This window comes from Anolis sagrei, chromosome 1, assembly GCF_037176765.1.
Source record: "Anolis sagrei isolate rAnoSag1 chromosome 1, rAnoSag1.mat, whole genome shotgun sequence".
Classification (NCBI taxonomy): Eukaryota; Metazoa; Chordata; class Lepidosauria; order Squamata; family Dactyloidae; genus Anolis; species Anolis sagrei.
This window is the reverse complement of record NC_090021.1, coordinates 332,662,511-332,689,896: the sequence shown is the minus strand read 5'-3', so window position 1 is coordinate 332,689,896 and position 27,386 is coordinate 332,662,511. Positions and strand designations below refer to the sequence as shown.

The 27,386-nt window shown below is 40.5% G+C and overlaps 1 protein-coding gene across 1 annotated transcript in view; it reads left to right on the top strand.

The window, feature by feature from the left end:
- The first annotated feature begins 8,025 nt into the window (after positions 1-8,025).
- Positions 8,026-27,386, top strand: part of MNAT1 (MNAT1 component of CDK activating kinase) — a 167,394-nt gene continuing 148,033 nt past the window's right edge. Inside the window, exon 1 of the mRNA XM_060754088.2 lies at positions 8,026-8,205. Coding sequence (XP_060610071.2) covers positions 8,117-8,205 — 89 coding nt within the window. The 5' untranslated portion in view covers positions 8,026-8,116. The remainder of the gene's footprint in view (positions 8,206-27,386) is intronic.

Below are 27,386 nucleotides of genomic sequence, written 5' to 3'. Positions count from 1 at the left end.
GGTTTTGGGGGTATATGACCATGTTCTAGAAGCATTCTCTCCTGACGTTTCGCCTGCATCTATGGCAAGCATTCTCAGAGGTTGTGAGACCCATCTCTCTCTCTCTCTCTCTCTCTCTCTATCTATGCTCTGTTCGTTTTGAGTGAAGTCATAACTCAAAATCCGCTGGACAAATTGCTGCCAAATTTGGCCACAAGACACCTACTAACCCAAGGAGTGACCATCACTCAAACAATTGGTTTTGTCATTTGGGAGTTGTAGTTGCTGGGATTTATAGTTCACCTACAATCAAAGAGCATTCTGAACTCCATAAACAATTGAATTGAATTAAGCTTGGCACAAAGATCTCCCATGACCAAGATAAAATACTGGAAGCGTTTGGTGGGCATTTGACTTTGAGTTTTGGAGTTGTAGTTCACCTACGTCCATAGAGCACTATGGACTCAAAAAGGATCTAGACCAAACTTGGCACGAATATTCCATATGCCCAAATATGAACACAGATTGAGTTTGGGGGAAATAGACCTTGACATTTGGGAGTTGTAGTTACTGGGATTTATAGTTCACCTACAATCAAAAAGCATTCTGAACTTCACCAACAATTGAATTGAACCAAACTTGTCACACAGAACTCCCACGAACAACAGAAAATACTAGAAGGGTTTGATGGGCATTGACCTTGAGTTTTGGAGTTGTAGTTCAGCTACATCTAGAGAGCACTGTGGACTCAAACAATGAGGGATCTAGACCAAACTTGGCACGAAATATGAACACAAGATGGAACTGTCCCCTGCCCCCCCCCCTCTCTTCACTCTGGCATTATGTGCTTTGAACTGGAATATATGGCAGTGTCGACTCAGATAACCCAGTCCAAAGCAGATATTGTGGGATTTTCTGTCTTGATATTCTAGGTTAAATGGCTGTGTGGAAGGAATATATGGCAGTGAGTCCACACTGCCATATATTCCAGTTCAAAAACAGATGGAGTTTGGGGGAAATAGACTTGACATTTGGGAGTTGTAGTTACTGGGATTTATAGTTCACCTACAGTCAAAGAGCATTCTGAACCCCACCAAGGATAGAATTGGGCAAAATTCCCACACAGAACCCCCATGACCAACAGAAAATACTGTGTTTTCTGCTGGTCTTTGGCGACCCTTCTGACCCCCCCCTTGTGACCCCCCCCCCCCCCAAGGTGTCCAGACCCCTAAGTTGAGAAGTGCTGCCTTAAGGCCATCCAGTCCAACTCCCTTCACCAGGGCAAGAAAACATAATCAAAGCCCTCCTGACAAAGAGCCATCCAGCCATAGATATAAATAGATATATATGATTCACACACACATATTTGTATATGACAGATATAGTCCTAAAGAAGGACAATGATATGTTGCCTGTTCCAGAGTAGGCAAACCAGACACTCTTCACATCAACACTGACAAAGAAACAACAAGAAGTACTGTTTACCCACAAGCATAAAGACATTACATATATTAGAAACCAACACTTTCTCATTACTTTATTTTCCAGATCAACAGACTGGGCCACAGCAACGCCTGGCAGGGGCAGCTAGTGCTTTATAATGTACTTCCCAAATCTAACATGTCAACGGATCTTAGCTTGAAGCTTTGTTTGATTGGATCCCTTCCTTCTCAAATCGTCTTATGCTGCACATCTTAGCTCTTCCAGGAATACATAGAAATACAGATGGGAGATACAGACATATCCTTTTTCCTACTGTAGATCCAGCCTTGCGACGAAATCTGATTGAGGAGCCCAGGGTGCATCTAATCTACGTTGTAGAATGAATTCAGTTTGACACCACTTGCAGTACCAGGGGTCAAACAATACTATGAAATTCTGGGATTTGTAGTTTGTTGAGGCACCAGCACTCTTGGGCATCTCGAGAAGGCGAAAGACCTTGCAAAACTACAACTCCCATGATTCCGTAGCATTGTGCCAAGGCAGTCCAAACTGCATTAACTCTTCGGTGTAGATGCACCCTATGTCTTAATGACCAACCACACAGGCGATCCATAAATCTGTTAAGAATTAGCATTTGGGTTTGAAATTTAGCCACAAACCTCGACATCCCTGTGGGAGAATCACCCCCAATTCCGTCGTGTTTCTTTTGGGGCTTTAACGTCGAATGACTTGTAATATTTACATATAAATACCTGCAAGATCTCTAAATCCAAGCATTGCTTTACTTGCAAATAGCTTTGATTTTGGATCCCCACGCCACAAACAATTAAGTGGACCCCAATTCCACGTCTGCATCCTATGGAGTGGTGGATTTTAGAGTTTCCTGAGAGATTTCTTCTCTGCATTGTCGCCAAATTATAGGATTACTTAGAATGGAGGCGTGGCAATTATCTCCCAGTGCTTACTAACTATGGGAGCATCTACGTTGGAGACCGGGCATGGGCAAACTTTGGCCTTCCAAGTGTTTTGGAGTCCAAAACACCCCGAAAAACGAAGTTTGCCCATGCCTGTCCTAAAGGCTATCTGGTCTGGGATGCTAAGCAGGGTTGGCCCTGGTTAGTACTTGGGTGGGAAACTACATCCAGAGATCACTCTGGACTCAAACAATGATGGATCTGGACCAAACTCTACACGAATACTCAATATGCCCACATTGGAACACTAGTGGAATTTGGGGGAAATAGAATCTTGACATTTGGGAGTTGTAGTTGCTGGGATTTATAGTTCACCTACAATCATAGAGCATTCTGAACCCCGCCAAGGATAGAATTGGGTCAAACCTCCCACACAGAACCCCCATGTGAGCCACAGCAACGCGTGGCAGGAGATGGCTAGTATAATGATAATAAAACTATGCTAGGACTTCTTTCTATTTTAATATTCATTATATCTTTTATTTCTCTAAATACTTTCCCCCCAAAATTATTTACATATTTACATTGCCACCACATATGTATATATGTTCCTGATTCTTGACATTCTCTCCAGCAATTTTTGAATAGTTTTTATTTATATTTGCTATTCTTACTGGTGTTAGATACCATTTCCATATTAACTTATAATAATTTTCTTTAACCTGTATTGATAAATTTTTAGACGTCTTTGTCTCCAGAATTGTTGCCACTCTGTTTCATTTATTTTTATCCCTAAATCTATATGGCTCTCCATAAATATACATCATGGCTAGAGCTGATGGGAGTTGTGATACAGTAATATCTGGGAGACTGTCGAAGAGCGCTTCTACACTGCCTTGTACAATCCAGATTATGTGCTTTGAACTGGAATATATGGCAGTGTCGACTCAGATAACCCAGTCAAAAGCAGATATTGTGGGATTTTCTGCCTTGATATTCTGGGTTAAATGGCTGTGTGGAAGGAATATATGGCAGTGAGTCCACACTGCCATATATTCCAGTTCAAAAACAGATGGAGTTTGGGGGGAAATAGACCTTGACATTTAGGAGTTGTAGTTACTGGGATTTATAGTTCACCTGAAATCAAAGAGCATTCTGAACCCCACAAGTGATAGAATTGGGGCAAACTTCCCACACAGAACCCCTATGACCAATAGAAAATATTTAAGACCATCCAGTCCAATTCCCTTCACCAGGGCAAGAAAATGCAATCAAATACTGTTTACCCACATGCATAAATAAATTATATATAATAGAAACCAACACTTTCTCATTTAAGTATATTTCTTATCATTTTTTTAAACTTTAATTTTTTAACTTTAATTTTTAACGTATACCTCTACCACACACCTTTTATCTACTTATACATCTTTTATTTATAATTATTATTATAACATTTCCTTCCCCTTACCCCTTCACCAGGACCAACCTACTCATGTTACTTCAGAATTCCAAAATGTGATTGTTTTTGGTTTGTTGTAGGTTTTTTCGGGCTATATGGCCATGTTCTAGAGGCATTCTCTCCTGCATCTATAGCAACTCAGAGGTTGTGAGGTCTGTTGGAACTAGGAAAAAGGGTTTATATATCAGTGGAATGACCAGAATGGGACAAAGGACTCTTGTCTGCTGGAGCTATGGTGTGAATGTTTCAACTGACCACCTTGATTAGCTTGATTGATGGCTTGGCAGTGCCTGGGGTTTTTGTTGCTGGCTTATGCCCCTTTCCCTCATTAAAAATATACTCAATAAATTTTCCACACATTTTCCAAAAATCTGTCTGTTTATATATTTCCCTTTTAATTTTAATATTGCAAGTTAGCTTATCATTAATAGCTATTTTCCTAATGACAAGATGCTGAGTACTGTATTTTATTATTTTAATTGTTTATTATTGTTGTTTTTATATGGTTTATACTGTATGTAATTGTTTTTGACTGTATTTTATCTTGTGGGGCATTGATTGCCAAATGTAAACCACCTCAAGTCGCCTCCAGGCTGAGAGGGGCGGTATACAAGTCTAGTAAATAGATAAATAATTTTCCCTATACCATTCTTCTAATTCAACATTTCTCAACCTGGGGATTGGGACCCCTAGAGGGGTTGCGAGGGGGGTGTCACAGGGGTCGCCAAAGACCATAAAAAAACACAGCATTTTCTGTTGGTCATGGGGGTTCTGTGTGGGAAGTTTGACCCAATTCTGTCATTGGTGAGGCTCAGAATGCTCTTTGATTGTATGTGAACTATAAATCCCAGAAACTACAACTCCAAAATGTCAAGTCTATTTCCCCCGAATTCCACCAGTGTTCACATTTGGGCATATTGAGTATTCGTGCCAAGTTTTGTCCCAATCCATCAACCAATCGCACTGAGTCGCAACCGCACTGAGTCGCCTACGGACTGAGAGAGTGCGGTATACAAGTAAAGTAAAATCATTGTTTGAGTCCACAGTCCTCTCTGGATGTAGGTGAACTACAACTCCAGAACTCAAGGTCAATGCCCACCAAACCCTTCTAGTGCTTTCTGTTGGTCATGGTAGTTCTGTGTGCCAAGTCTGGTTCAATTCCATCGTTGGTGGAGTTCAGACTGCTCTTTGATTGTAGGTGAACTATAAATCCCAGCAACTCCAACTCCCAAATGACAAAACAAATCCCTTCCCCAACCCCGCCCGTATTCATATTTGGGCATATCGGGTATTTGTGCCAAATTTGGTCCAGTGAATGAAAATACATCCTGCAAATCAGATATTTTCATTACGGTTCATAACAGTAGCAAAATTACAGTTATGAAGTAGGAACAAAAATAATGTTATGGATGGGAGTCACCATAACATGAGGAACTGTATTAAGGGGTCACAGCATTAGGAAGGTTGAGAAACACTATTCTAATTGAATTTCTTTTTTTCTTTCCAGTTTTTTTGCTATTAACAATTTAACTGCTGTTATCAAGTTAGAAACCAATTCTTTCTCCTCTTGTTAGGGAATTGTATTGTCATGTATAAGTAATAATGCTAATTTTGGTGTAATCTCCATCTCTATTTTTTTTATTGTTGCTCTTATTTCTTTGAATATGCTTTCCCAAAATGTTTGCATAATTTTACATGACCACCACCTAGGAAGGTACGTCCCTATTTCCTGACAGCCTCTCCATTATTATTATTATTATTATTATTATTATTATTATTAACTTTATTTGTACCCCGCTAGCATCTCCCGAAGGACTCGATGCGGCTTACAAAGGCCAAGGCCTCAATACACAACATAACAATACAAGACCTAAAGCAAATTAAAAACAATTAAAGCAATATTAAAACAACACAACAACAAGCAATGAACAATACATCAGACAAGATAAAACTGGGCCGGGCCAGAGTAAAGGGTACAGGATTAAAAAGTGCTGATGTGACAGGTGATATGTAAGGATTATAGGGCAAATGCAGTGTGCAGTGTGCGGCAGTCTTAATTCTAATAAAGTGCGTCTGGGACTTGGTATTGGAGATTTCCTAATCGGGAAAGGCACATCGGAACAGCCAGGTCTTCAAGTTCTTTCTGAAGACTGCCAATGTAGGGGCCTGTCTAAGATCTTTCGGGAGGGTGTTCCAGAGACGGGGGGCCAGCACGGAAAAGGCCCTGTCTCGTGTCCCCACCAAACGCGCTTGCGACGCAGGCGGGATCATGAGCAGGGCCTCTCCAGATGAACGTAGTGAGTGCGTGGGTTCGTAGACGGAGATGCGGTCACGCAGGTAGGCTGGTCCCAAACCGTTCAGGGCTTTGTAGGTAAGCACCTGCACCTTAAATTGGGCTCGGAAGATAAACGGCAGCCAGTGGAGCTCCTTGAACAGGACATATGGGCATTGGGGAAATATCTGAAAATTCCCTTTTTAAAACAACGTCTCCTCCAAAAGGACATTTAATCAACTACCAAGCTTGCAAATTCTGTGTTTTGTTTGTTTGTTTGTTTGTTTTTGTTAAAAATGTAATACAAATGTCTGGTTGCTGATGACACGATAAATTAATATTATTGCTCTTATTTCTTTGAATATGCTTTCCCAAAATATTTGCATAATTTTACATGACCACCACCTAGGAAGGTACATCCCTATTTCCTGACAGCCTCTCCAACACTGTTAGAAACCAACACTTTCTCATTACTTTATTTTCCAGATTACCAGACTGGGCCACAGCAATGCGTAGCAGGGGACAGCTAGTTCTGGGATAGAAGGCAGGATCATCAAGTTTGCAGACGACACCAAATTGGGAGGGATAGCCAATAGTCCAGAGGACAGGAGCAGAATTCAAAACGATCTTGACAGATTAGAGAGATGGGCCAAAACTAACAAAATGAAGTTCAACAGTGACAAATGCAAGATACTCCACTTTGGCAGAAAAAACGAAATGCAAAGATACAGAATGGGGGACAATGCCTGACTTGAGAGCAGTACGTGTGAAAAAGATCTTGGAGTCCTCGTGGACAACAAGTTAAACATGAGCCAACAATGTGATGTGGCGGCAAAAAAAGCCAATGGGATTTTGGCCTGCATCAATAGGAGCATAGTGTCTAGATCTAAGGAAGTAATGCTCTCCATGCTCTATTCCGCTTTGGATAGACCACACCTGGAATATTGTGTCCAATTCTGGGCACCACAATTCAAGAGAGATATTGACAAGCTGGAATGTGTCCAGAGGAGGGCGACTAAAACGATCAAGGGTCTGGAGAACAAGCCCTATGAGGAGTGGCTTAAGGAGCTGGGCATGTTTAGCCTGAAGAAGAGAAGGCTGAGAGGAGACATGATATCCATGTATAAATATGTGAGAGGAAGTCACAGGGAGGAGGAGGGAGCAAGCTTGTTTTCTGCTTCCCTGGAGACTAGGACGCGGAACAATGGCTTCAAACTACAAGAGAGGAGATTCCATCTGAACATGAGGAAGAACTTCCTGACTGCGAGAGCCGTTCAGCAGTGGAACTCTCTGCCCCGGAGTGTGGTGGAGGCTCCTTCTTTGGAAGCTTTTAAACAGAGGCTGGATGGCCATCTGTCAGGGGTGATTTGAATGCAACATTCCTGCTTCTTGGCAGGGGGATGGACTGGATGGCCCATGAGGTCTCTTCCAACTCTTTGATTCTATGATTCTATGAGGAAGAACTTCCTGACTGTGAGAGCCGTTCAGCAGTGGAACTCTCTGCCCCGGAGTGTGGTGGAGGATCCTTCTTTGGAAGCTTTTAAACAGAGGCTGGATGGCCATCTGTCAGGGGTGATTTGAATGCAACATTCCTGCTTCTTGGCAGGGGGTTGGACTGGATGGCCCATGAGGTCTCTTCCAACTCTTTGATTCTATGATTCTATGAGGAAGAACTTCCTGACTGTGAGAGCCGTTCAGCAGTGGAACTCTCTGCCCTGGAGTGTGGTGGCTCCTTCTTTGGAAGCTTTTAAACAGAGGCTGGATGGCCATCTGTCAGGGGTGATTTGAATGCAATATTCCTGCTTCTTGGCAGGGGGTTGGACTGGATGGCCCATGAGGTCTCTTCCAACTCTTTGATTCTATGATTCTATATAGGGCTGTGTGTATCAGGCTGCTTTCTTTCTGCCTTTGCCTGCATTGCATAGCTCCTCCCTCGAAGCGGAACCTTTCTTCCGCAGCCTGAGTTCCGGCCGGTCGTTGTTTGCGGAGGGACTCTGCTGGCAGGAGAAGGGAAGGCTCTGTGAGAAGAGGGGAGAAGGGCTGGCCATGGAGGACCAGTGTTGCCCTCGCTGCAAGACCACCAAGTACAGGAACCCCTCCCTCAAGCTGATGGTCAACGTCTGCGGGCACACGCTGTAAGCCTGGGAAGGAAGGGAAGAGAAGGGAAGGGAAGGAGGGATGGTTACAAGGGGAGGCGCCTCTACACTAGGCCTGGGCCAACTTGGGCCTTCCCTTCAGGTGTTTTGGACTCCCAACTCCCACAATTCCTAACAGCCGGTAGGCTGTTAGGAATTGTGGGAGTTGGGAGTCCAAAACACCTGAAGGGAAGGCCCAAGTTGGCCCAGGCCTGGTCTACACACACACAGAAAGTAGTTTTTGATTTTGGAGCATTTTGGATTTCTGGATAAACAAATAATAATAATAAATAACAACTTTATTTGTATTCCACCCTATCTCCCCAAGGGGATTCAGGGCATATTCCATCAAAAAATGGCAACCATTCAATGCCATAATATGTTCATCAAAACTAATACAAATAACAAATCACCCAGTTCCCAAAATAAGCCAATAGAACAGTGGTTCTCAACCTTTCTAATGCCACGACCCCTTAATACAGTTCCTCATGTTGTGGTGACCCCCAAACATAACATTTATTTATTTATTTATTTACTGTGCTTCTATACTGCTGTTCTCAGCCCGGGGGCGACTCACAGCGGTGTACAAGATAGAAAGGACAGGGTGCCAATTACAAGATACAATCTAAAATCAATCTAGCAATAACCAAAAAACATCGTCCTCAAAAACATCAACAACATCGTCATCAAAAACAATCTGTATATTTTCGTTGCTACTTCATGACTGTAATTTTGCTAATGTTAGCAATTGTAATGCAAAGATCTGATGTATTCACTGGACCAAATTTGGCACACATATCCAATACACTGGTGGAGTTGGGGAGGTTGATTTTGTCATTTGGGAGTTGTAGTTGCTGGGATGTATAGTTCACCTACAATCAGGGAGCATTCTGAATTCCACCAATGATGGAACTGAAGCAAACTTAGCACTCAGAACTTCAATGACCAACAGAAAAAAAAGCTGGAAGAGTTTGGTGGGCATTGACCTCGAGTTTGGGAGTTGTAATTCACCTGTATCCGGAGAACACTGTGGACTCAAACAATGATGGATCAGGACCAAACTTGGCACAAATACTCAATATGCCCAAAAGTGAACACTGGTGAACATACTATTTTCATGGGAAAATAGACCTTGACATTTGGGTGTTGTAGTTAGTGGGATTTATAGTTCACCTACAATCAAAGAGCATTCTGAACCCTACCAACAATAGAATTGGGGCAAACTTTCCACACAGAACCCCCATGAGCAACAAAAAATACTGTTTTTCTGATGGTCTTTGGTGACCCCTCTGACACCCCCTTGCGACCTCTCCAGGGGTCCCAACCCCCAGGTTGAGAAACACTGCAATAGAAACCAACATCTGAGACAAACATAGGTAACAGCACCGGGATTGTGGCGCAGCTGGTTGAGTGTCAGCTGTATTAAGATCACTCTGACCAAAAAGGTCATGAGTTCGAAGCCAGCCCAGGTTGGAGTGGGTTTCCAACTAATTGTGTGTAGCCTGTTGTCGACCTTTGCAACCCGAAAGACAGTTGCATCTGTCAAGTAGGAAAATAAGGTAGCACCTTAAAGTGTGGTGAGGCTAAATTAACTGATTTATGAGGCCATAAAGAAGACTCCAGCAAAGCATTCCAGTGGGGAAGCATGCGGGGAATGCGGAAGTGCTTCATCAGCGTCGCAGATGGACGATGAAAGCGACAGCTCCCCTGGCGGCCAGAAAAAAATTAAATAGCCTCTATCTATGTCTGTATATGTTTGTATGTCAAAAATTGGCATTGAATGTTTGTAATCTGCCCTGAGTCCCCTGTAATCCACCCTGTAATCCGCCCTGAGTCCCCTGCGGGGTGAGAAGGGCGGAATACAAAAGCAGTAAATAAATAAATAGCTGGGTCCAGAAGCTCAGAGTGTTACGGAGATGGCACATTGCTCTTTCGGGAGTGCTGTTTGCGCAAGAGAGACTTAGCTAATGTAAGCCAGGCCAGAGACAGATAATATAGAAGAAATGTAAGAGTTCTTTAATGGTGAAACCCTTACCCTGAACTGTACCGTAAACCTAACCACTTACCCAAACCCTTACCCAAACCCTTACCCAAACCCTAAACCTTACCCTAACCCTTACACTAACCCAAACTCAAAACCTTACCCTAACCCTTACCCTGAACTGTACCGTAAGCCTAAGCCTAACCACTTACCCAAACCCTAACCCTTACGCTAACCCAAAACCTTACCCTAACCCTTACCCTGAACTGTACAATAAGCCTAAGCACTTACCCAAACCCTTACCCAAACCCTAAACCTTACCCTAACCCTTGCGCTAACCCAAACCCTTACCCTGAACTGTACCGTAAGCCTGAGCCTAACCACTTACCCAAACCCTTGCCCTAACCCAAACTAAAAACCTTACCCTAACCCTTACCCTAAACTGTACCTTAACCATAACCCCTAACTCTTACCCTAACCCTAACCCAAACCCTAAACCTTGCCCTAACCTTTACGCTAAGCATCCCCTTCTTTCTATCTTTCCTTCGTTCTCCCCGCTCTCACACTGCTCCCTCTCTTCCCTTATTCACAGCCGCTTTTGCGGCATCTCAGTAACGCTCGGAGCTTCCGGACCCAGCTATCATACTATCACCCAGACATATAACCCCAAAATTAAATTATAACATAACACATCACATAACATGACATAATCTAACATTTAACCTAAAATCATTAAAGACATTGAACATAAATTTATAAAAAGCATGATTAAAAATTAAATTAAAATACTTATTAAAATTATTATGCAGCCAAAAAATCCAACAGAGCCAACAAAGCCTACCGAACCATAACCAACAGAGCCAGAGTGTGATAGGATTTCCAGTCGGTGGTATATTAAATACTAGCCGTCCTCTGCCATGTGTTGCTGTGTATATGTGTTTTTTGTGTGTATGTATGTGTATATATGTAATTTTGCGTATGTGTTGTATTTTTTAATTTTTTTTGGCTTTTAAAGTCCCTTCTGATGAGTTTTTTTAGTGTTTTTATGAGTGATGGTTACTCGTTGGTCTAATAGGTGTAATGTGTCCAAATTTGGTGTCAATTCATCCAGTGGTTTTTGAGTTTTGTTAATCTCACAAATGAACATTCCATTTTTATTTATATCGATATGTAAACTTATAATCCTCCCTAGCTTTTAAATTGTTTTCTGAAGGAGAGAAGGGGGGGGTGTCATTTTTATTTATTAGGTAGGAGTTTCCAAAGGTGGGAGCTGCCCTTTCTCTCGTTCCCAGTACTTGAGATGGAGGTGGGACCGAGAGCAGGGCCTCTTCTGCTGACTGCAGTGTCCAAGTTGGTTGTACGAGGAGATGCAATTTGTCAAATAGCCTGGACCTGAAGCATTTAGGGCTTTAAGGTAATAACCAACACTTTGCATCTAGCCAGGAAGCAGATTGGCAGCCAGTGGAGCTGCCACAACATGGGAGTAGTTCCCTCCCTGTACGGGAGGCTAAAAATGTACTTGGAGATTGGACCCAAGTCTAAATACACAGTGTTGTTTTTCCCACACACCTTGCACATATAGCTTGAAAGTGACTTTATACAGTGTATCGTTGAAGGCTTTCATGGACGGAATTGCTGGGGTTTTGTGTGGCTGTATGGCCGTGTTCCAGCAGCATTTTCTCCTGACATTTTGTCTGCATCTGTGACTGGGACCTGAAGGTGCCAACCACAGATGCAGGTGAAATGTCATTAGAAAATGCTGCTGGAACACGACTACACAGTCCAGAAACCACACAACAGAAAATCCCTCAATATCTGCTTTGAACTGTGCTATCTGAGTCCACACTGCCATGTATTCCAGTTCAAAGCAGATATTGTGGGATTTTCTGCCATGATATTCTGGGTTATATTGCTGTGTAGAAGGGCCCACAGGGTTATGGCTTCCTTCATTGACTCTATCAACTTGTAATACAGTCTTTTCTTTTCCTGGTGCCTGCTATTGCTTTTTCTAATGGGTCATACCTTCTCATTATATAAGGTGTGTCTAATATTTATACATACTTTAGTATAAATATGTTGTTGGATACCTTTAGACATTTAGATTTATGGCAACCCTATCAAGGGATTTTCTTGGGAAGATTAGTTCAGAGAAGTTGCCTTTCTCTTCCTCTGAGGCCTCCTACACTGCCATATCAAATTCAGATTATCTGCTTTGAACTGGATTATATGCCAGTGTGGACTCAGATAACCCAGTTCAAATAAAATATTGTGGATTATCTGCCTTGATATTCCGGGTTATATGCCTGTGTGGAAGGACCCTCAGATAATCCAGTTCAAAGCAGATAATGTGGATTGCAAGTGTACATACAGACATCTCTTAATTGAAGTTGTATCTTCTATCTATTTGATTAGTCCAGGGGTCCTCAAACTTTTTAAACAGAGGGCCAGGCCACAGTCCCTCAAACTGTTGAGGGCTGGATTATAATTTGAAAAAACATGAATGAATTCCTATGCACACTGCACATATCTTATTTGTAGTGCAAAAATATTTAAAAATAATACAATAATTAAAATAAAGAGTGATTTCAACAAATAACTAATTATTAGTATTTCAGTGGGAAGTGTGGGCCTACTATTGGCTGATGAGATAGGATTGTTGTTATGTGCTTTCAAGTCGTTTCACACTTAGGTTGACCCTGAGCGAGGGCCGAATAAATGACCTCAGAGGGCCGCATCCGGCCCCCGAGCCATGGTTTGAGGACCCCTGGATTAGTCCATAAAAACATTTCCCATAACAAAACTAGTCTGTAGGTGCCCAAAAGATTAGTTGTGGCTTTGGAATGAAATGTACCTTTCAAAATGTATCCTTTTCTTCCTATATACTTTGTTTCAGGACTGAGGTGCAAGTACCAAAAGCATGGGTTAGATTTAACCTCAAAAGGGCCGATTCAGTTCAGTAGTGTAGTTTGAATACTTGTGATTTGCTCTAATTTCCTATACTTTTTGTTGTTCAAATTGATGAAGATTAGACACTCATAGCAGCAAAGTAGAGTATAGTTTAGGTGCTAATGGATACATCAGTAGTTTTTATCACTATATCATAATTTTAGAAATGTGTTGTTTTGTGTTGTGTTTAAATCAGAGTAGTTTCTGGGACTATTGTAGTAAAATTTAGACATTACCTGCAATTTGTGCTATATCTGGATTGGAAATAGATTCTCCTAGGAATAATATATTGCTGTTACATCTCCCTGTCTTTATGTTAAGTGTTTGGGGAGGAGTAGTGGAAGCTCTGTCTTCAAGAGGTGACAGAAACTTATTATTACAAAAGATCTTCTGTAGAGTTGATTTGTTGATATGAATGTACACAGCTGCCCGCCTTTTTGGATTGTCCTTAGATGTTTGGGAGTGTAGACACTTCAATATTCATGCCTATACCACTAGTTACAAATTTCTTGATATGCAGCCTATATTTTGAGTGTAAGCTGGGAGTGCCTATGTTCAAATGTAATGTTTACTGTAAACTTGTTGATTATTATTGGCTCTCTGTTATTGGTGTATAAGGAACAATAACACTGGCGTGTTTTAGTGGTCTGTTGTAAAATTTACTGATACATTGATATAATACATGTGAACCTCTCTAAAGAGCCTATGCACATGTTCTGTAATAGTTGTACCTTCACGTTGGAAGGTCAGGCATCAACTGCATGAAATAAAGCCTGGTGAAATAATTTTCCAGGGAATTCTATAAAAAGTTATCTAAATGAGGAAAAAAAACATTGCGAAGGCATAATTTCTAATACTATCTACTTATATATACATTAGAATATTTACATTCAATCATCTTATCATAGGATATCTAGAGTGTTATTTTTTAATTAAAATATTTGCATCCTGCCTTTTATCTAAGGATCTCAGGGAGCAAGATTGGGTTTCACTACTGGGATTCACTCTCGATTAAGAAGTACTGGGTTTCAAGGCAATGGCATTTTCGCTGTCATGGACAAAATTGGATTACACACAGTCCTTCTTTCAGAATTTTGCAGACTAATAGTTCTGCCGATCTCTAACAAAGCAGTGGCATGCGTATCTTCAGGTGAATGGCTGCAGCATTTTAAATTTCACTTTATATCCCTCCTTTTTCTAGTTAGTGTTATGAATGCTGACCGCAGTTAAAAAAATTACTGAATATTATCTCATAGCCAATGATAACATGTTAATTTAGTCAATAAAGTTTGTTTTAAATTGTAATTTGGAATTGTTATACCCAGTAATGTAGGAAAACAGGTACCAGAGATTGTCTGACAAGTCTCATTTGACTGTGATTGCCCTTCCCAAAGATGTTCCTAGAGGTTTTGCTTCCTTTAATAATAACATTGACAGAATATGCAATTATTGTATATACTCAAGTATAACCCAAGTTTTTCAGCCCCCTTTTTAGGCTGAAAAAGTCCCCCTCAGCTTTTACCTGAGTCAAAGTTATTTATTATTTTACATTGTTATTAGTATTTTATTACATTTATTAATGTACTCTATTATTATTATTATTATTATTATTATTATTATTACATTTATTATTTTACTCTATTTTTATTGGTATTATTACATTTACATTATTTTATTATATTATTTTTATTACATTTATTATTTTACTCTCTTTATTATAATTGGAAGGATACGTAAGCACACTTACATTGAAGAAGGTTAGAATAATCGTTTAAGCAGAGTTGGACAGTCATATCTTAAATTACAGATTTATGTAAATATTCAAAAACATTGAACCTACTGATGCCTCAATTAATGTAATTTTATGGTATTTATTTTTATTTTGAAATTTACCAGTAGCTGTTGCATTTCTCATCACGGCTTATGCTCGAGTTAATACGTTTACCCAATTTTTTGTGGTAAAATTAGGTGCCTTAGCTTATATTCGGGTTGGCTTATATTTGAGTATATGCAGTATTTGCCAAGACTTATGTGAGACCATGGAGTTATTCATTATGTGTCTTCCAGTGGACATATGGTGACTGCATGAATTGTATAAGGTTTTCTTAGACAAGGAATACTCAGGGTTGGTTTTGCCCATCCCTTCCTTGGATATACAACCTTAGCATCTGGTATTCATTCATGGTCTCTCATCCAAGTACTACCCTGGGCTGACTCTGCTTAGCTTCAAAGCTCAGACAGGATCTGGTGTCTTTGGGGTATGCTTCCTGCTTGAGTTTCATTGCCTGAAATTGATCTTAGTTGATAAAATGTAGGTTTATCGCATGTCTCACAGACATTTTGACAGAAGACAAAGAAAGGAAATATCTCCACGAAGAGTAAAAAAAAATGCATTTAATTAACGTGAAGACTGTTATGTTGAACAGGACTACAGGGAAAAAAAGTTTATGGCTGGTTGTAAAATGTGCCACATGGTCTCCAAAAGTCAGGGAGTATTCTTCCATGAGAACTACAGATAATTGAAAACAACCACAACCATTTGTTAATAAGTGGACCAATGTCTGCATGCCTGTTGTTGTACATAATTTCTTCATACTATGGAGAAGGGAGACCTGTTCATTATCTCAGTTAAAATTCTGAAGGTGTTCCACTGGGATTGTGGTTTTGGACAGCTGTGTAGAAAAATCTACAAAAATGTACTGGCCTGCAATTATGTTCACTAGCCGTACATGAGCCTGAATGGAAAAAAATCGAGATTTCTGACTTCTTAGTGGACTAGTATAACAGCAACAAAGCCTTCTACTATTTTGCCCAGTGATAAGAGAAATAGGCAAGACATTGACTATCTTGCTTTTTTTTTTTTGGTCGTGTCAGGAGCAACCGCTCTTGTTGTGAGAGAATTGGCCGTCTGCAAGGACGTTGCCCAGGGGACGCCCGGATGATTTTTTGATGTTTTATCATCCTTGTGGCAGGCTTCTCTCATGTCCCTGCATGAGGAGCTGGAGCTAATAGAGGGAGCTCATCCGCCTCTCCCCGGATTCGAACCTGCGACCTGTCGGTCTTCAGTCCTGCCGGCACAGGGGTTTAACCCACTGCGCCACCGGGGGCTCCGACTATCTTGCTGACTTGCATGGAATTCCTAGTGGTGAGTTTTTCAATGTAAGGGTAGCCTAGAGAATAACAGTATTCTAAATTCCTGCATTAAATTTTATGTTTGTGGGGTAGAAAGGTTATAGGCAACCTTTATTATTCTTGTGTGGGCTTGACTGCTACTGTCTGAATATATCTCTGTGCTAGATCATTTAATATACTTGTGATTGATAATTACTAAAGAGGATCGATCAGCTACATAATTGGTTTGTCCAGTTTTACCAGATCATTTCAGGGGGGATCAGTCTCCCAACCTGGTCTTGGACCCCTCTGTCCCTATTGTTCTGGGGTCCATGGCAGCTTCTGATGTTCTTGTGTATGCCACAGTCATAGAATCATAGAATCAAAGAGTTGGAAGAGACCTCATGGGCCATCCAGTCCAATCCCCTGCCAAGAAGCAGAAATATTGTATTCAAATCACCCCTGACAGATGGCCATCCAGCCTCTGTTTAAAAGCTTCCAAAGAAGGAGCCTTCACCATACTCCGGGACAGAGAGTTCCACTGCTGAACGGCTCTCACAGTCAGGAAGTTCTTCCTCATGTTCAGATGGAATCTCCTCTCTTTGAAACCATTGTTCCGCGTCCTAGTCTCCAGGGAAGCAGAAAACAAGCTTGCTCCCTCCTCCCTGTGACTTCCTCTCACATATTTATACATGGCTATCATATCCCCTCTCAGCCTTCTCTTCTTCAGGCTAAACATGCCCAGCTCCTTAAGCTGCTCCTCATAGGGCTTGTTCTCCAAACCCTTTATCATTTTAGTCGCTCTCCTCTGGATACATTCCAGCTTGTCAATATCTCTCTTGAATTCTGGTGCCCAAAATTGGACACAATATTCCAGGTGTGGTCTAACCAAAGCAGAATAGAGGGGCAGCATTACTTCCCTGGACCTAGACACTATGCTCCTATTGATGCAGGCCAAAATCCCATTGGCTTTTTTTGCCGCCACATCACATTGTTGGCTCATGTTTAACTTGTTGTCCACGAGGACTCCAAGATCTTTTTCACACGTACTGCTCTCAAGCCAGGCATCCCCCATTCTGTATCTTTGCATTTTGTTTTTCCTGCCAAAGTGGAGTATCTTGCATTTGTCACTGTTGAACTTCATTTTATTAGTTTTGGCCCATCTCTCTAATCTGTCAAGATCGTTTTGAATCCTGCTCCTGTCCTCTGGAGTATTGGCTATCCCTCCCAATTTGGTGTCGTCCCACACCAGTTAGAAGGCCATCTTTGAAAAGTGACTCAAATACATGAAAGAAACCTCTATTTTTTTCCTGCACCGGGCTGGAAATTCATACCTCCCTAAAAAGAAAGTGTTTTTTAAAGTATGTGTCTTTTAAAAAAACAAAGGAGGGAGGAAAAAGCTCTGTTTCAGCAGCTGAACTATATTCCTTGAAGGTCAAATACTCTGCCAGCAAATGCAGCACTATTGTTTTAAGCCAAGCTGTTTCGTCTGCAAATGTGGTCCATGGTGTGTGTGTGTGTGTGTCCCAATCTCTAAGATAATACACTTTTATAAATAGAAGATCTGATTGCTTTGACATCTTCCTTGAGTCTCTGTGGCTACAGTTCAAGAAAAGGGCTTTGTGCTGCAAATATTGCCTTAAATGCAGAAGTCTGGGTAGATGAATTTGGGGCTGAGAAATTGGCCAAAGCTAATAGCTGATGCCACTTGTGATTAATTCATCTGGAGCACTTTTACTGTCAGCCAGTCAAGACCTGATTTTATGGCTCCTGGTAAGTTGACTGAAAGTTCTTGACAGTAAGCAGTTTAAGGTTGAGGAATTGGAGCTTTAATTTCAAACAGCAGAAACATTTAAGGGCATGCTTAATTTTACCCTCTTAATTATTCCTGCCGAGGTCTGTGTTGTTTAATGTGCCAGAGTGAGCTGTGTCTGAAATCCAGTTCTTTCTCAAAACATGGTAGCAATTTTGTTGCCCTCATGGTGTATATGATAAAGGGCTGGGTTTTACATTTTCCAATGTGACCACAGTCTAATTTTCTTTCGCTGACCCTCTTGAGAACAGCTGTCTGTATTAGAGCAAGACAAATATTAGTAATATAAAAACATATTTATTTGATCCTGTTTCTTTCCCTTTCAAGTGCTATCTCAGTCAGTATTTAGATTCCAAGAAAGCTTGGCTTCTCCAATGCTGACCATTTTCTCACCTGAAACATTGGAGTTTGGAAGGTTGATCTATAAAGTCTCGTTGTCTGGAAATAGTAATAGAGAACTCTGGTGTGATGCTGATTTTTGGAAATAAATAGAAATGACCAAAGCTGATTATGATAATTTTATTTATAGTCTGCATTTTCCCCAATTTTGAGTCTCTAGTCATATTACGAACTGAATTACAATTTAACTGGTGTATAGTTAAAACATATAAAGAAATAAAATTAAAATAGAACTAAAGTATTAACAATTTTAAATGGTTTTTGAACCTAAAAAAATCTTCATCCAAACCTGGACCTTCAAGCCATGGGCACACAGAAGACTCGGCAACTTAGAAGGTATTGAACAAGCTGCACTCTGGCACCACGAGATGCAGAGCTAATCTTAAGAATTGGGGCCACAAAGTGGAGTCCAAGACATGCGAGTGTGGAGAAGAGCAAACCCAGACCACTTATTACAATGTAGTCTGAGCCCTGCCACATTCACAATGGAGGACCTCCTTATAGCAACACCAGAGGCACTCTAAGTGGCCAGCTACTGATCAAAGGACATTTGATATAATGCCAAGTTCAAAAACTTTGTGTTTTTTAAATACATTATAACTGTACCCTTGGTTTGCTTCTGATACAATATGATAAATATACTCTTACAAATCTTTCCTTAAAAGCCTTCTGTTCTGAAAATCAGAAGAAATACATGTAATGAAAGGGCAGCAAGGAATGGGCAATTTTGGTTTCTGAGGAAAGATATTCCAAAGGGGCAGCAGTTGAGAAGGCCTTCTCTTATGTTCCTACTAACCATATCTGTGAAAGTAGTTCTACTGATAAGAGGGTCTTTCCTTTGGATGTCAGGGTACAGACAGGAACGTGCAGTGAGAGATGTTCTGTCAGATAGTGTATATGTAAGGGTGCTATCACCCCCATCCCTTGGGCAGAGCTACAATTGTGAACCATTGGCTGCTTACCCTGGGAAGTTACCTGGAAAGAAAGAAATAATAGATACAATTATAGTGCTAGTCTCCAGCACAGTAGGAAACAAAAATTGGTGATCTCTTGTTAAATAATCTGGGAAACACTACCTTTACTGTGTTCCCAACCCTTTTTTGACCAGGGACCACTTGACCATGGACCACTTTGACCAGGGGCCACTCTCAAACATTAGTACCAAAAGGGTTACAAATCAGTTTTTGGTCAACCTTCAATTCAGTTTGGTTATTTGGGGTGCTGATTCAGAAAATTGCGTTGGATAGACCACATCAATGCTAGTTTCTGATACAAAACATATGCCATCCAGTAGTTGCCGTTTGTGCGCCCACGGAAAACCATATTTAATAATTTAGAGCTGATGTGGTAGTCGTATTTATTATTTCATTTCCTATATTTATACCCTGCCCTTCTCACCCCCGGGGGTGAGAACTAGTAATCTTTCGTGGGTAATCAGCCTCTCCCCTTTTATCGACATCATTTCTTTGATCTACCAAGCTAGTCACTGTATTTAAAAGAATTAATATTATTTTGATGTTTTTAAAGAGATTTTTTAAAATTCACATTGAGCAGCTTTTAATGACTTATTCTAAAATGTCTCATGGTACTGACATCAGACTGATGAACAAGTAATCACTTTTGACTATGGAATCTTACAAGATGATACCTTCTATATCACTCAATTAAGAAATCACCATACACCATAAACTCTTTTCTCTTTGAATATTTTTTTGTCCTAGAATCCCATCCAATATTTTTTCAATGCATTGAAATTGTCCACTCCCCCCCCCCCCCCAAAAAAAAAGATCAGAGTGAACATTTATGCTCTTCCATTTCCTTCAGGTAATTCATCTCAAGATGTTGCGACTTCCACTCGCACTCACCAAATGTTCCTTATTGCTGTGGAACAGGTCCAGTGCAGTCACTTCTTTTGTTGTGTTTTCCACCCCATGGACCTTAACAGTCTTGGCAGAGTTTGATTTCCAATAGATATCAGGGTAGCCAGAGTCTTACATTACAACTGTCTCTCCCTTTTTTGAATGGTTTGTTACCTGATCTATGAAGACATTCCAGATATGGCTGTTTTCCACTTCTGTAACCTTATACCCAAGTGATCTTAAACCTGCCTCCAATGCTTCAATTGCAAAATCTCCTCACAGGTGCATGCATCCTTTATATAACTGTTTTCCTTACTGCTTATTTGGTATTTTCTTTTCAAATGTAGTTTCCCTTAATAGAGTCCAGTCATTAGTCGCATGGTATTTCTATGCTTTAAGGTAAAGGTTGTCCCCTGACATTAAGTCCAGTCATATCCGACTCTGGGGGTTGGTGCTCATCTCCATTTCTAAGGCGAAGAGCCAGCATTGTCCGTAGACACCTCCAAGGTCATTTGGCCAGCATGACTGCATGGAGAGCCGTTACCTTCCTGCTGGAGCAGTACCTATTGATCTACTCACATTTACATGTTTTTGAACTGCTAGATTGGCAGAAGCTGGGGCTGACAGCGGAAGCTCATGCCGCTTCCTATATTCGAACCTGCGACCTTTTGGTCAACAAGTTCAGCAGTTTAACCCATATACTTTGGTTCCCACTAAATGGAATGGTCTATCAAGGAGATCAGGCAATCTTGTAATGGCAAGAAGGTCTGCCATTAAATGAAGATCTATCCATGCATTTTAAGGGATTATTTTCTTAACAGTTAATCCTTTAACTTTCCCCTCTTTTATAGCCTTTGATGGATTTTATTATCTTAGCTGTATTACTATTTTTCTATTAGCTACTTATTTTATTGCTTTTGTTCTTATTGTGCTTTGTTTTTTTAAGAAAGAGTCTTAATCAATGAAATAAATAAAGCAGGAAAGAGGTGCACAAATTAAAGAATTCCTTTGACTCACCGAGAGCCTTCCACCTGAGAATTTTTTTTTTGAAAGTTGTGTTTTGTTCCTGTTCAAACTGATCTTATTCCGGAAATCCACAGGATGTTTTCTTTAACCCAAAGTATGTCCTAGGAACTCTTACCATTGTTGTTATTAACTGCTGTCAGCTTGATTTCACCTTACAACAACCTCATAAATGAGAGCTCTCCCAAGTCACTTGATCTTCAAATCTTAACTCACGGCTTGGGCTTCCATGATTAAGTCTTATCCATCTAGAACAGGGGTCCTCAAATTAAGGCCCGAGGGCCAGATATGGCTCTCCAAGGTCATTTACCCGGCCCTCGCTCAGGGTCAGCCTAAGTCTGAAACAGCTTGAAAGCACACAACAACAACAACAATCCTATCTCATTAGCCAAAAGCAGGCCCACACTTCCCATCGAAATACTAATAAGTTTATATTTGCTAAAATTGTTCTTCATTTTAATTATTGTATTGTGTTTTAAGTGTTTTTTTTGCACTACAGAGCAATGGCTTCAAACTACAAGAAAGGAGATTCCATCTGAACATTAGGAAGAACTTCCTGACTGTGAACACTGTTCAGCAGTGGAACTCTCTGCCCCGGAGTGTGGTGGAGGCTCCTTCTTTGGAGGCTTATAAACAGAGGCTGGATGCCCATCTATCAGGGGTGGTTTGAATGCAGTTTTCCTGCCTCTTCGTAGGGGGTTAGACTGGATGGCCCATGAGGTTTCTTCCAACTCCATGATTCTATGATTTTTGGATGCGAACTTGAGAGTATGCAGGTAGATTTTTTTTAAAAAAGAAACTCTCAGCACTTACAGAGCCTTTACCCCAGTGTTTCTCAACCTGGGGGTCGGGACTCCTGAGGGGGTCACGAAGAGGTGTCAGAGGGGTCGCCAAAGACCATCAGAAAACACAGTATTTTCTGTTGGCCATGGGGGTTCTGTGTGGGAAGTTTGATAGAATAGTATAGATAGAATTGGCTATCATTGGTGGGGTTCAGAACGCTCCTTGATTGTAGGTGACCTATAACTCCCAGTATCTACAACACCCAAATGTCAAAGTCTATTTTCCCCAAACCCCATCAGTGTTCACATTTGGGCATGTTGGGTATCCGTGCCAAGTTTGGTCCAGATCCATCATTGTTTGAGCCCACGGTGCTCTCTGAATGTAGGCGAACTACAACTCCCAAACTCAAGGTCAATGCCCACCAAACCCTTCCAGTATTTTCTGTTGATCATGGGGGTTCTCTGTGCCAACTTTGGTTCAATTCCATTGTTGGTGGGGTTCAGAATGCTCTTTGTTTACATGTTAACTATAAATCCCAGCAACTACAACTCCCAAATGACAGAAGCAATTTCCCCGCCAACCCCACCAGTATTCAAATTTGGGCATACCGGGTATTTGAGCCAAATTTGCTCCAGTGAATGAAAATACATCCTGCAGATCATTATTTACATGGCGATTCATAATGTTAGGGTTATGGTTGGGGGTCACCACAACATGAGAAACTGTATTAAGGGGTCACGGCATTAGGAAGGTTGAGAACCACTGCTTTACCCCATCTGGATGAGTCTGGAAAAAATCATTACCTTTAAAAACTCCACTTCTAATTTGTCATATTTTAGCTAACCATTTTTTACAAGGCATGGAGCATTGGTACATGTGTGCAGATTTTCACTCTTGGTGATTCATGTGCAGATTCGAATGCTTGGTGATTCTCACTGTTGGTAACACTTTCAGTGAAGATTTGGCTTTCTCCTTTATAAATGTCTTTCTTATGAGTCCGTTATGGAAATGATTAATGGCTCAAACATCCGGGAAAGTTATCTAATGGCGCAATATCTTTGTTGTGTAGGATGAGTAATATCTGGATAAGAGGTTGGCGAGCTTAAACTTTTTTTAATCGAATCGTTTGAATTATTATGTAGCTGAGACATGAAAGTGTTAGTGAGTAGAAAGGAATTCTTCCTTATTCTTAGCATGCTTTCATTTGTTTCCGCTAGCAATCCATGCCCATTAGTTTAATTGTATGCCCTTTAGGAATGACAATAAATGTGATTTTAATGAAATTGCAGAAAACTGCCCTGTGCTTGTGAAAGAGGGTGGGGAATACTGTTCCTCTCTTTCTTTCTTTTGTTTGTGTGTGTTTGTTTAAATGCTGTGAAAACAGTACACTTCTTGACTGTGGCTAATCTGCAAAGAGATAACAATCAAAGGTAAATGTTGCTTTAAGCTTTAATTGCTCAAGCTCCTCCATGTTGTGGCTTCTCGTGAACAACAAAAAGCATGCACTAGAAATCCATTGATGAGTACGATTTGATCTTGGGTTTGCTTAGAGCTGTAATATTAGTATTTTTTTATCATGTCAGAAGTGAATTGAGAATACAGTTATAATGTATTAAAAAACCACAAACAAGGTTAAAAACTTGGCATTATACTAAATTTCCTTTCACCAGAAGCTGGCCACTTGGAGTGCCTCTTTTTTTTTTTTTGTCGTGTCAGGACCAACTGTTCCTGTTGTGAGAGAATTGGCCGTCTGCAAGGACGTTGCCCAGAGGACGCCTGGATGATTTTTGATGTTTTATCATCCTTGTGGGAGGCTTCTCTCATGTCCCCGCATGAGGAGCTGGAGCTAATAGAGGGAGCTCATCCACCTCTCCCCGGATTCGAACCTGCGACCTGTTGGTCTTCAGTCCTGCCGGCACAGTGCTTTAACCCACTGCGCCACTGAGGGTTCCTGTAAAAAGACAGGCTGCATGTGGCATGGCTTAGACTGCATTGTAGTAAGTGGTATGTGCTTTCCTCTTCTCCACACTCGCATGTCTCCACTTTGTAGCCCTATTTCTTAAGATTGGCTCTGCATGTCATGGTACCAAAGCGCAGTCTGTTCATCGCTTTCCAAGTCGCCCAGTCTTCTGTGTGCCCAAGAGGAAGTTTCTCATCTGATATCAGCCACTGATTGAGGTTTCGGGTTTTAGCCTGCCACTTTTGGACTCTCGCTTGCTGAGGTGTTCCAATGAGTATCTCTATTGATCTTAGGAAGCTGTTTTAAGTTGTTGGCATGTTGGCTGATATCCGAACAGAGGATGGCCGGAGATGTCAGTGTCTTGGTCCTTTCATTACTAGCTGCTACTTCCTGATGGATGTCATGTGGTGCAATATGACAGTATAATTTCTCCAGTGGTGTGGGGAGTTGACATCCTGTGATACTGCAGCATGCCTTATTAAGAGCCACATCCACTGTATTCCACACTAGGCATGCGTATTCTGCAGCAGAGTAGCATAGTGCAAGGCAGATATCTTCACTGGATCTGGTTGTGATCCCCAGGTTGTGATATTACTGAAGCTGGAAGGGAAAACACCCTTCCTGGCTGTCATAAGAATTAAAATGAATATGAGGTGGAGTAACCAGCTTATTTGAAACACCGTTTTGGTGAGCAGCATGTTGTATCTTTCTCATTATTTAATTTTATTGCTGATAGTACTCAACTCTGTTTTCTTATGCAGTAATAATGTAAGAGTTAGCCTTAAGAAAGAATATGAATGTTAGGAGTCTGGGATACTTGGGTTTTGATGCCTACTTATCATGGAAACCACTGGGTGGACAAGCCTCACTCTCTCAACCTTAGAGGAAAGTAGTGGTAGATACTCTTGAACATGCCTTGTAAAGAAAAACTTGTAAGTCTCTGAGCAGTTTTCCAACCAATTATGGATCCATCTAATGGTGTTTCCATCTATTTTATTTGCTCATTTTGTTAATAAAAATATAATAAGTGTAGAATTCAAAGAACTGTCTAAGTTAGTCTGAAATATCAGTATGCAAAGGGTTCTTGTAGCACCTTTGAGATTGAGAGAAATGAGTTGGTCACATTATCTTTTGCAGACTTAAGTTTCCTTTCTCAGATGCACGAAGTAAAGTGCTGTCAGTGCCGAGGAAGTAAACTTAAGTCTATGAAAGCTACAAGATCCCTTGGCATACAAAATATCATGAGAGAGCTTATCAAGGGCTTTGCTGAAATCCGCAATGTTGTTTTGATTTCTTTTCTCAAATACTGGTTCAGTTTGATCACTCACAGGGATTTCTGTACAGATAAATTTGTCTTTGTTGTATAATGCTACTTGGTCTCCCTTTCTTTTCCATCTATTCATTTTTAGCAGATTTTCTCTCTCAGTTATTATATTCCAATCATGGGAGTCATCCCTCCAAGTCTCTGTAATACCTATTGAGTCATATTTACCTTCCTTAATTTCAGGCACATTGTGACTAAGGTTGTTGTGAGTTTTTGGACTGTATGGCCATGTTCCAGAAGCCTTCGACAATACATTATGACTAAGCTTTCGAACAGCAAAGTTCTCAGTGCAATAAGAGAATAAGGAATAGTAAGTGGGCCAATGGAACAACTACATATTTGATTTTAGATGGTGTGATTTTATTATCTGTTTTTAAATTGTGTTGTTTATGGGTGGGTTTTAATATAAATGTTACTGTATTGTCAATGTTTGATTTTATGCTTTGTTTCTAATTGCTGTTTTATGTTTTCATTTGGTTAGGTTTTTAATTTATAGTTATATGAGTTATATTAACTGTATTGTTTATTTTGCTTATTTCCTGTTGTTTTTATTGATTTGTTGTTGGGCTTAGCCTCATGTAAGCTGCTCCGGGGGAGATGGTGGCGGGGTGTAAATAAAGTTATTATTATTATTATTATTATTATTATTGTTATGTTATTGTCTAGCTATTATGTTTTGGTTTTCACATGTATGTTTGGCATTATATTTTACCTTTATGATATTGGAAACCACTTTGAGTTCCCTCACGGGGAGAAAAGTGGTATATAAATGTAGGAAGTAAATAAATAAATCGTGTTTGTTTTTCAAGGTCTCTGTTTTGGTGTATAGCACTCTAACATATTGCTCTTTTAATCTGATGTGAATATTTCTGTGGCCACTACTTTCTTCCTCAGCTTCACCTCTAAAATTCACATCCTTGTGTTTAGAGTTTTCTTTTGAACTGATGCTTAACCTTATTATCTCCAACCACCTAAGGATTTGGTTTTCTGGAAACTGTAGTTTGAAAAGTAATGTTGCCAAATTTTGGTTTACACGGAGCAATATCTGTCCAGTTAAATTATTTTGGGTTTTTTTTCTTTTGTAAAGTCTAAAGATATTTAGCGGAATTAAAAATGAGAAAGTGCTGAACTGGAAAAATAAAGAAACAAGCCATGGCCATTACTTCACTTCACTCAAAAAATAAAAAGAAGCCAAATATGGAAGTAGTTATTACTGAAAATTTAATGATGCTTCTATCGATATGGTGCAGTGCCTCTGCATTTTGCAGTGATTTATTTATATTTAATGACCCCGCAATTTCTACTTTTGGATAAAAAGAGAAACGATGCATGACCATAGCAAATGTATTTACAAAAAGCACGTCCAAGTGTTCTGTCATTTAGAATTCTTAAAACAGGTCTGGAGCTGAATTAAATTGGGTCATCGTTGTTGAGAAAACGTAACTTATTTGCCACAGAGAATCCCACTGCTTCCTGTCCTAACTTCACAATGTAGTTTGTCCTCAAGTCACATGAAAACTCTGACTCCAGCAGTTACTTGTGATTGCTCCATGTACCACTGTGTTTCATCGGTGTGACAAATTGTTTGGTTTGACACTTGATAATTTGTGCTTTGACTATGATAATAGTAATGCTTGGGAGCCCCTGGGGCGCAGTGATTTAAACTGCTGAGCTGCTGAACTTGCTGACCGAAAGGTCGTCTGTTCAAATCTGGGGAGCTAGGTGAGCTCCCGCTATTAGCCCCAGCTTCTGCCAACCCAGCAGTTCAAAAACAAGGTAACACTTTAGCTGGAAGGTAACAGTGCCACATGACTTTGAAGGTGTCTATGGATAACACTGGCTCTTCGGCTTAGAAATGGAGATGATCACCAACCCTCAGAGCTGGGCACAACTGGACTTAATATCGGAGGAAAACCTTTGCCTTTACCTAATAGTAATGCTTAGCAATTGGCTTAGCTTTTAGGCGTGTTTAAATGTTTCAC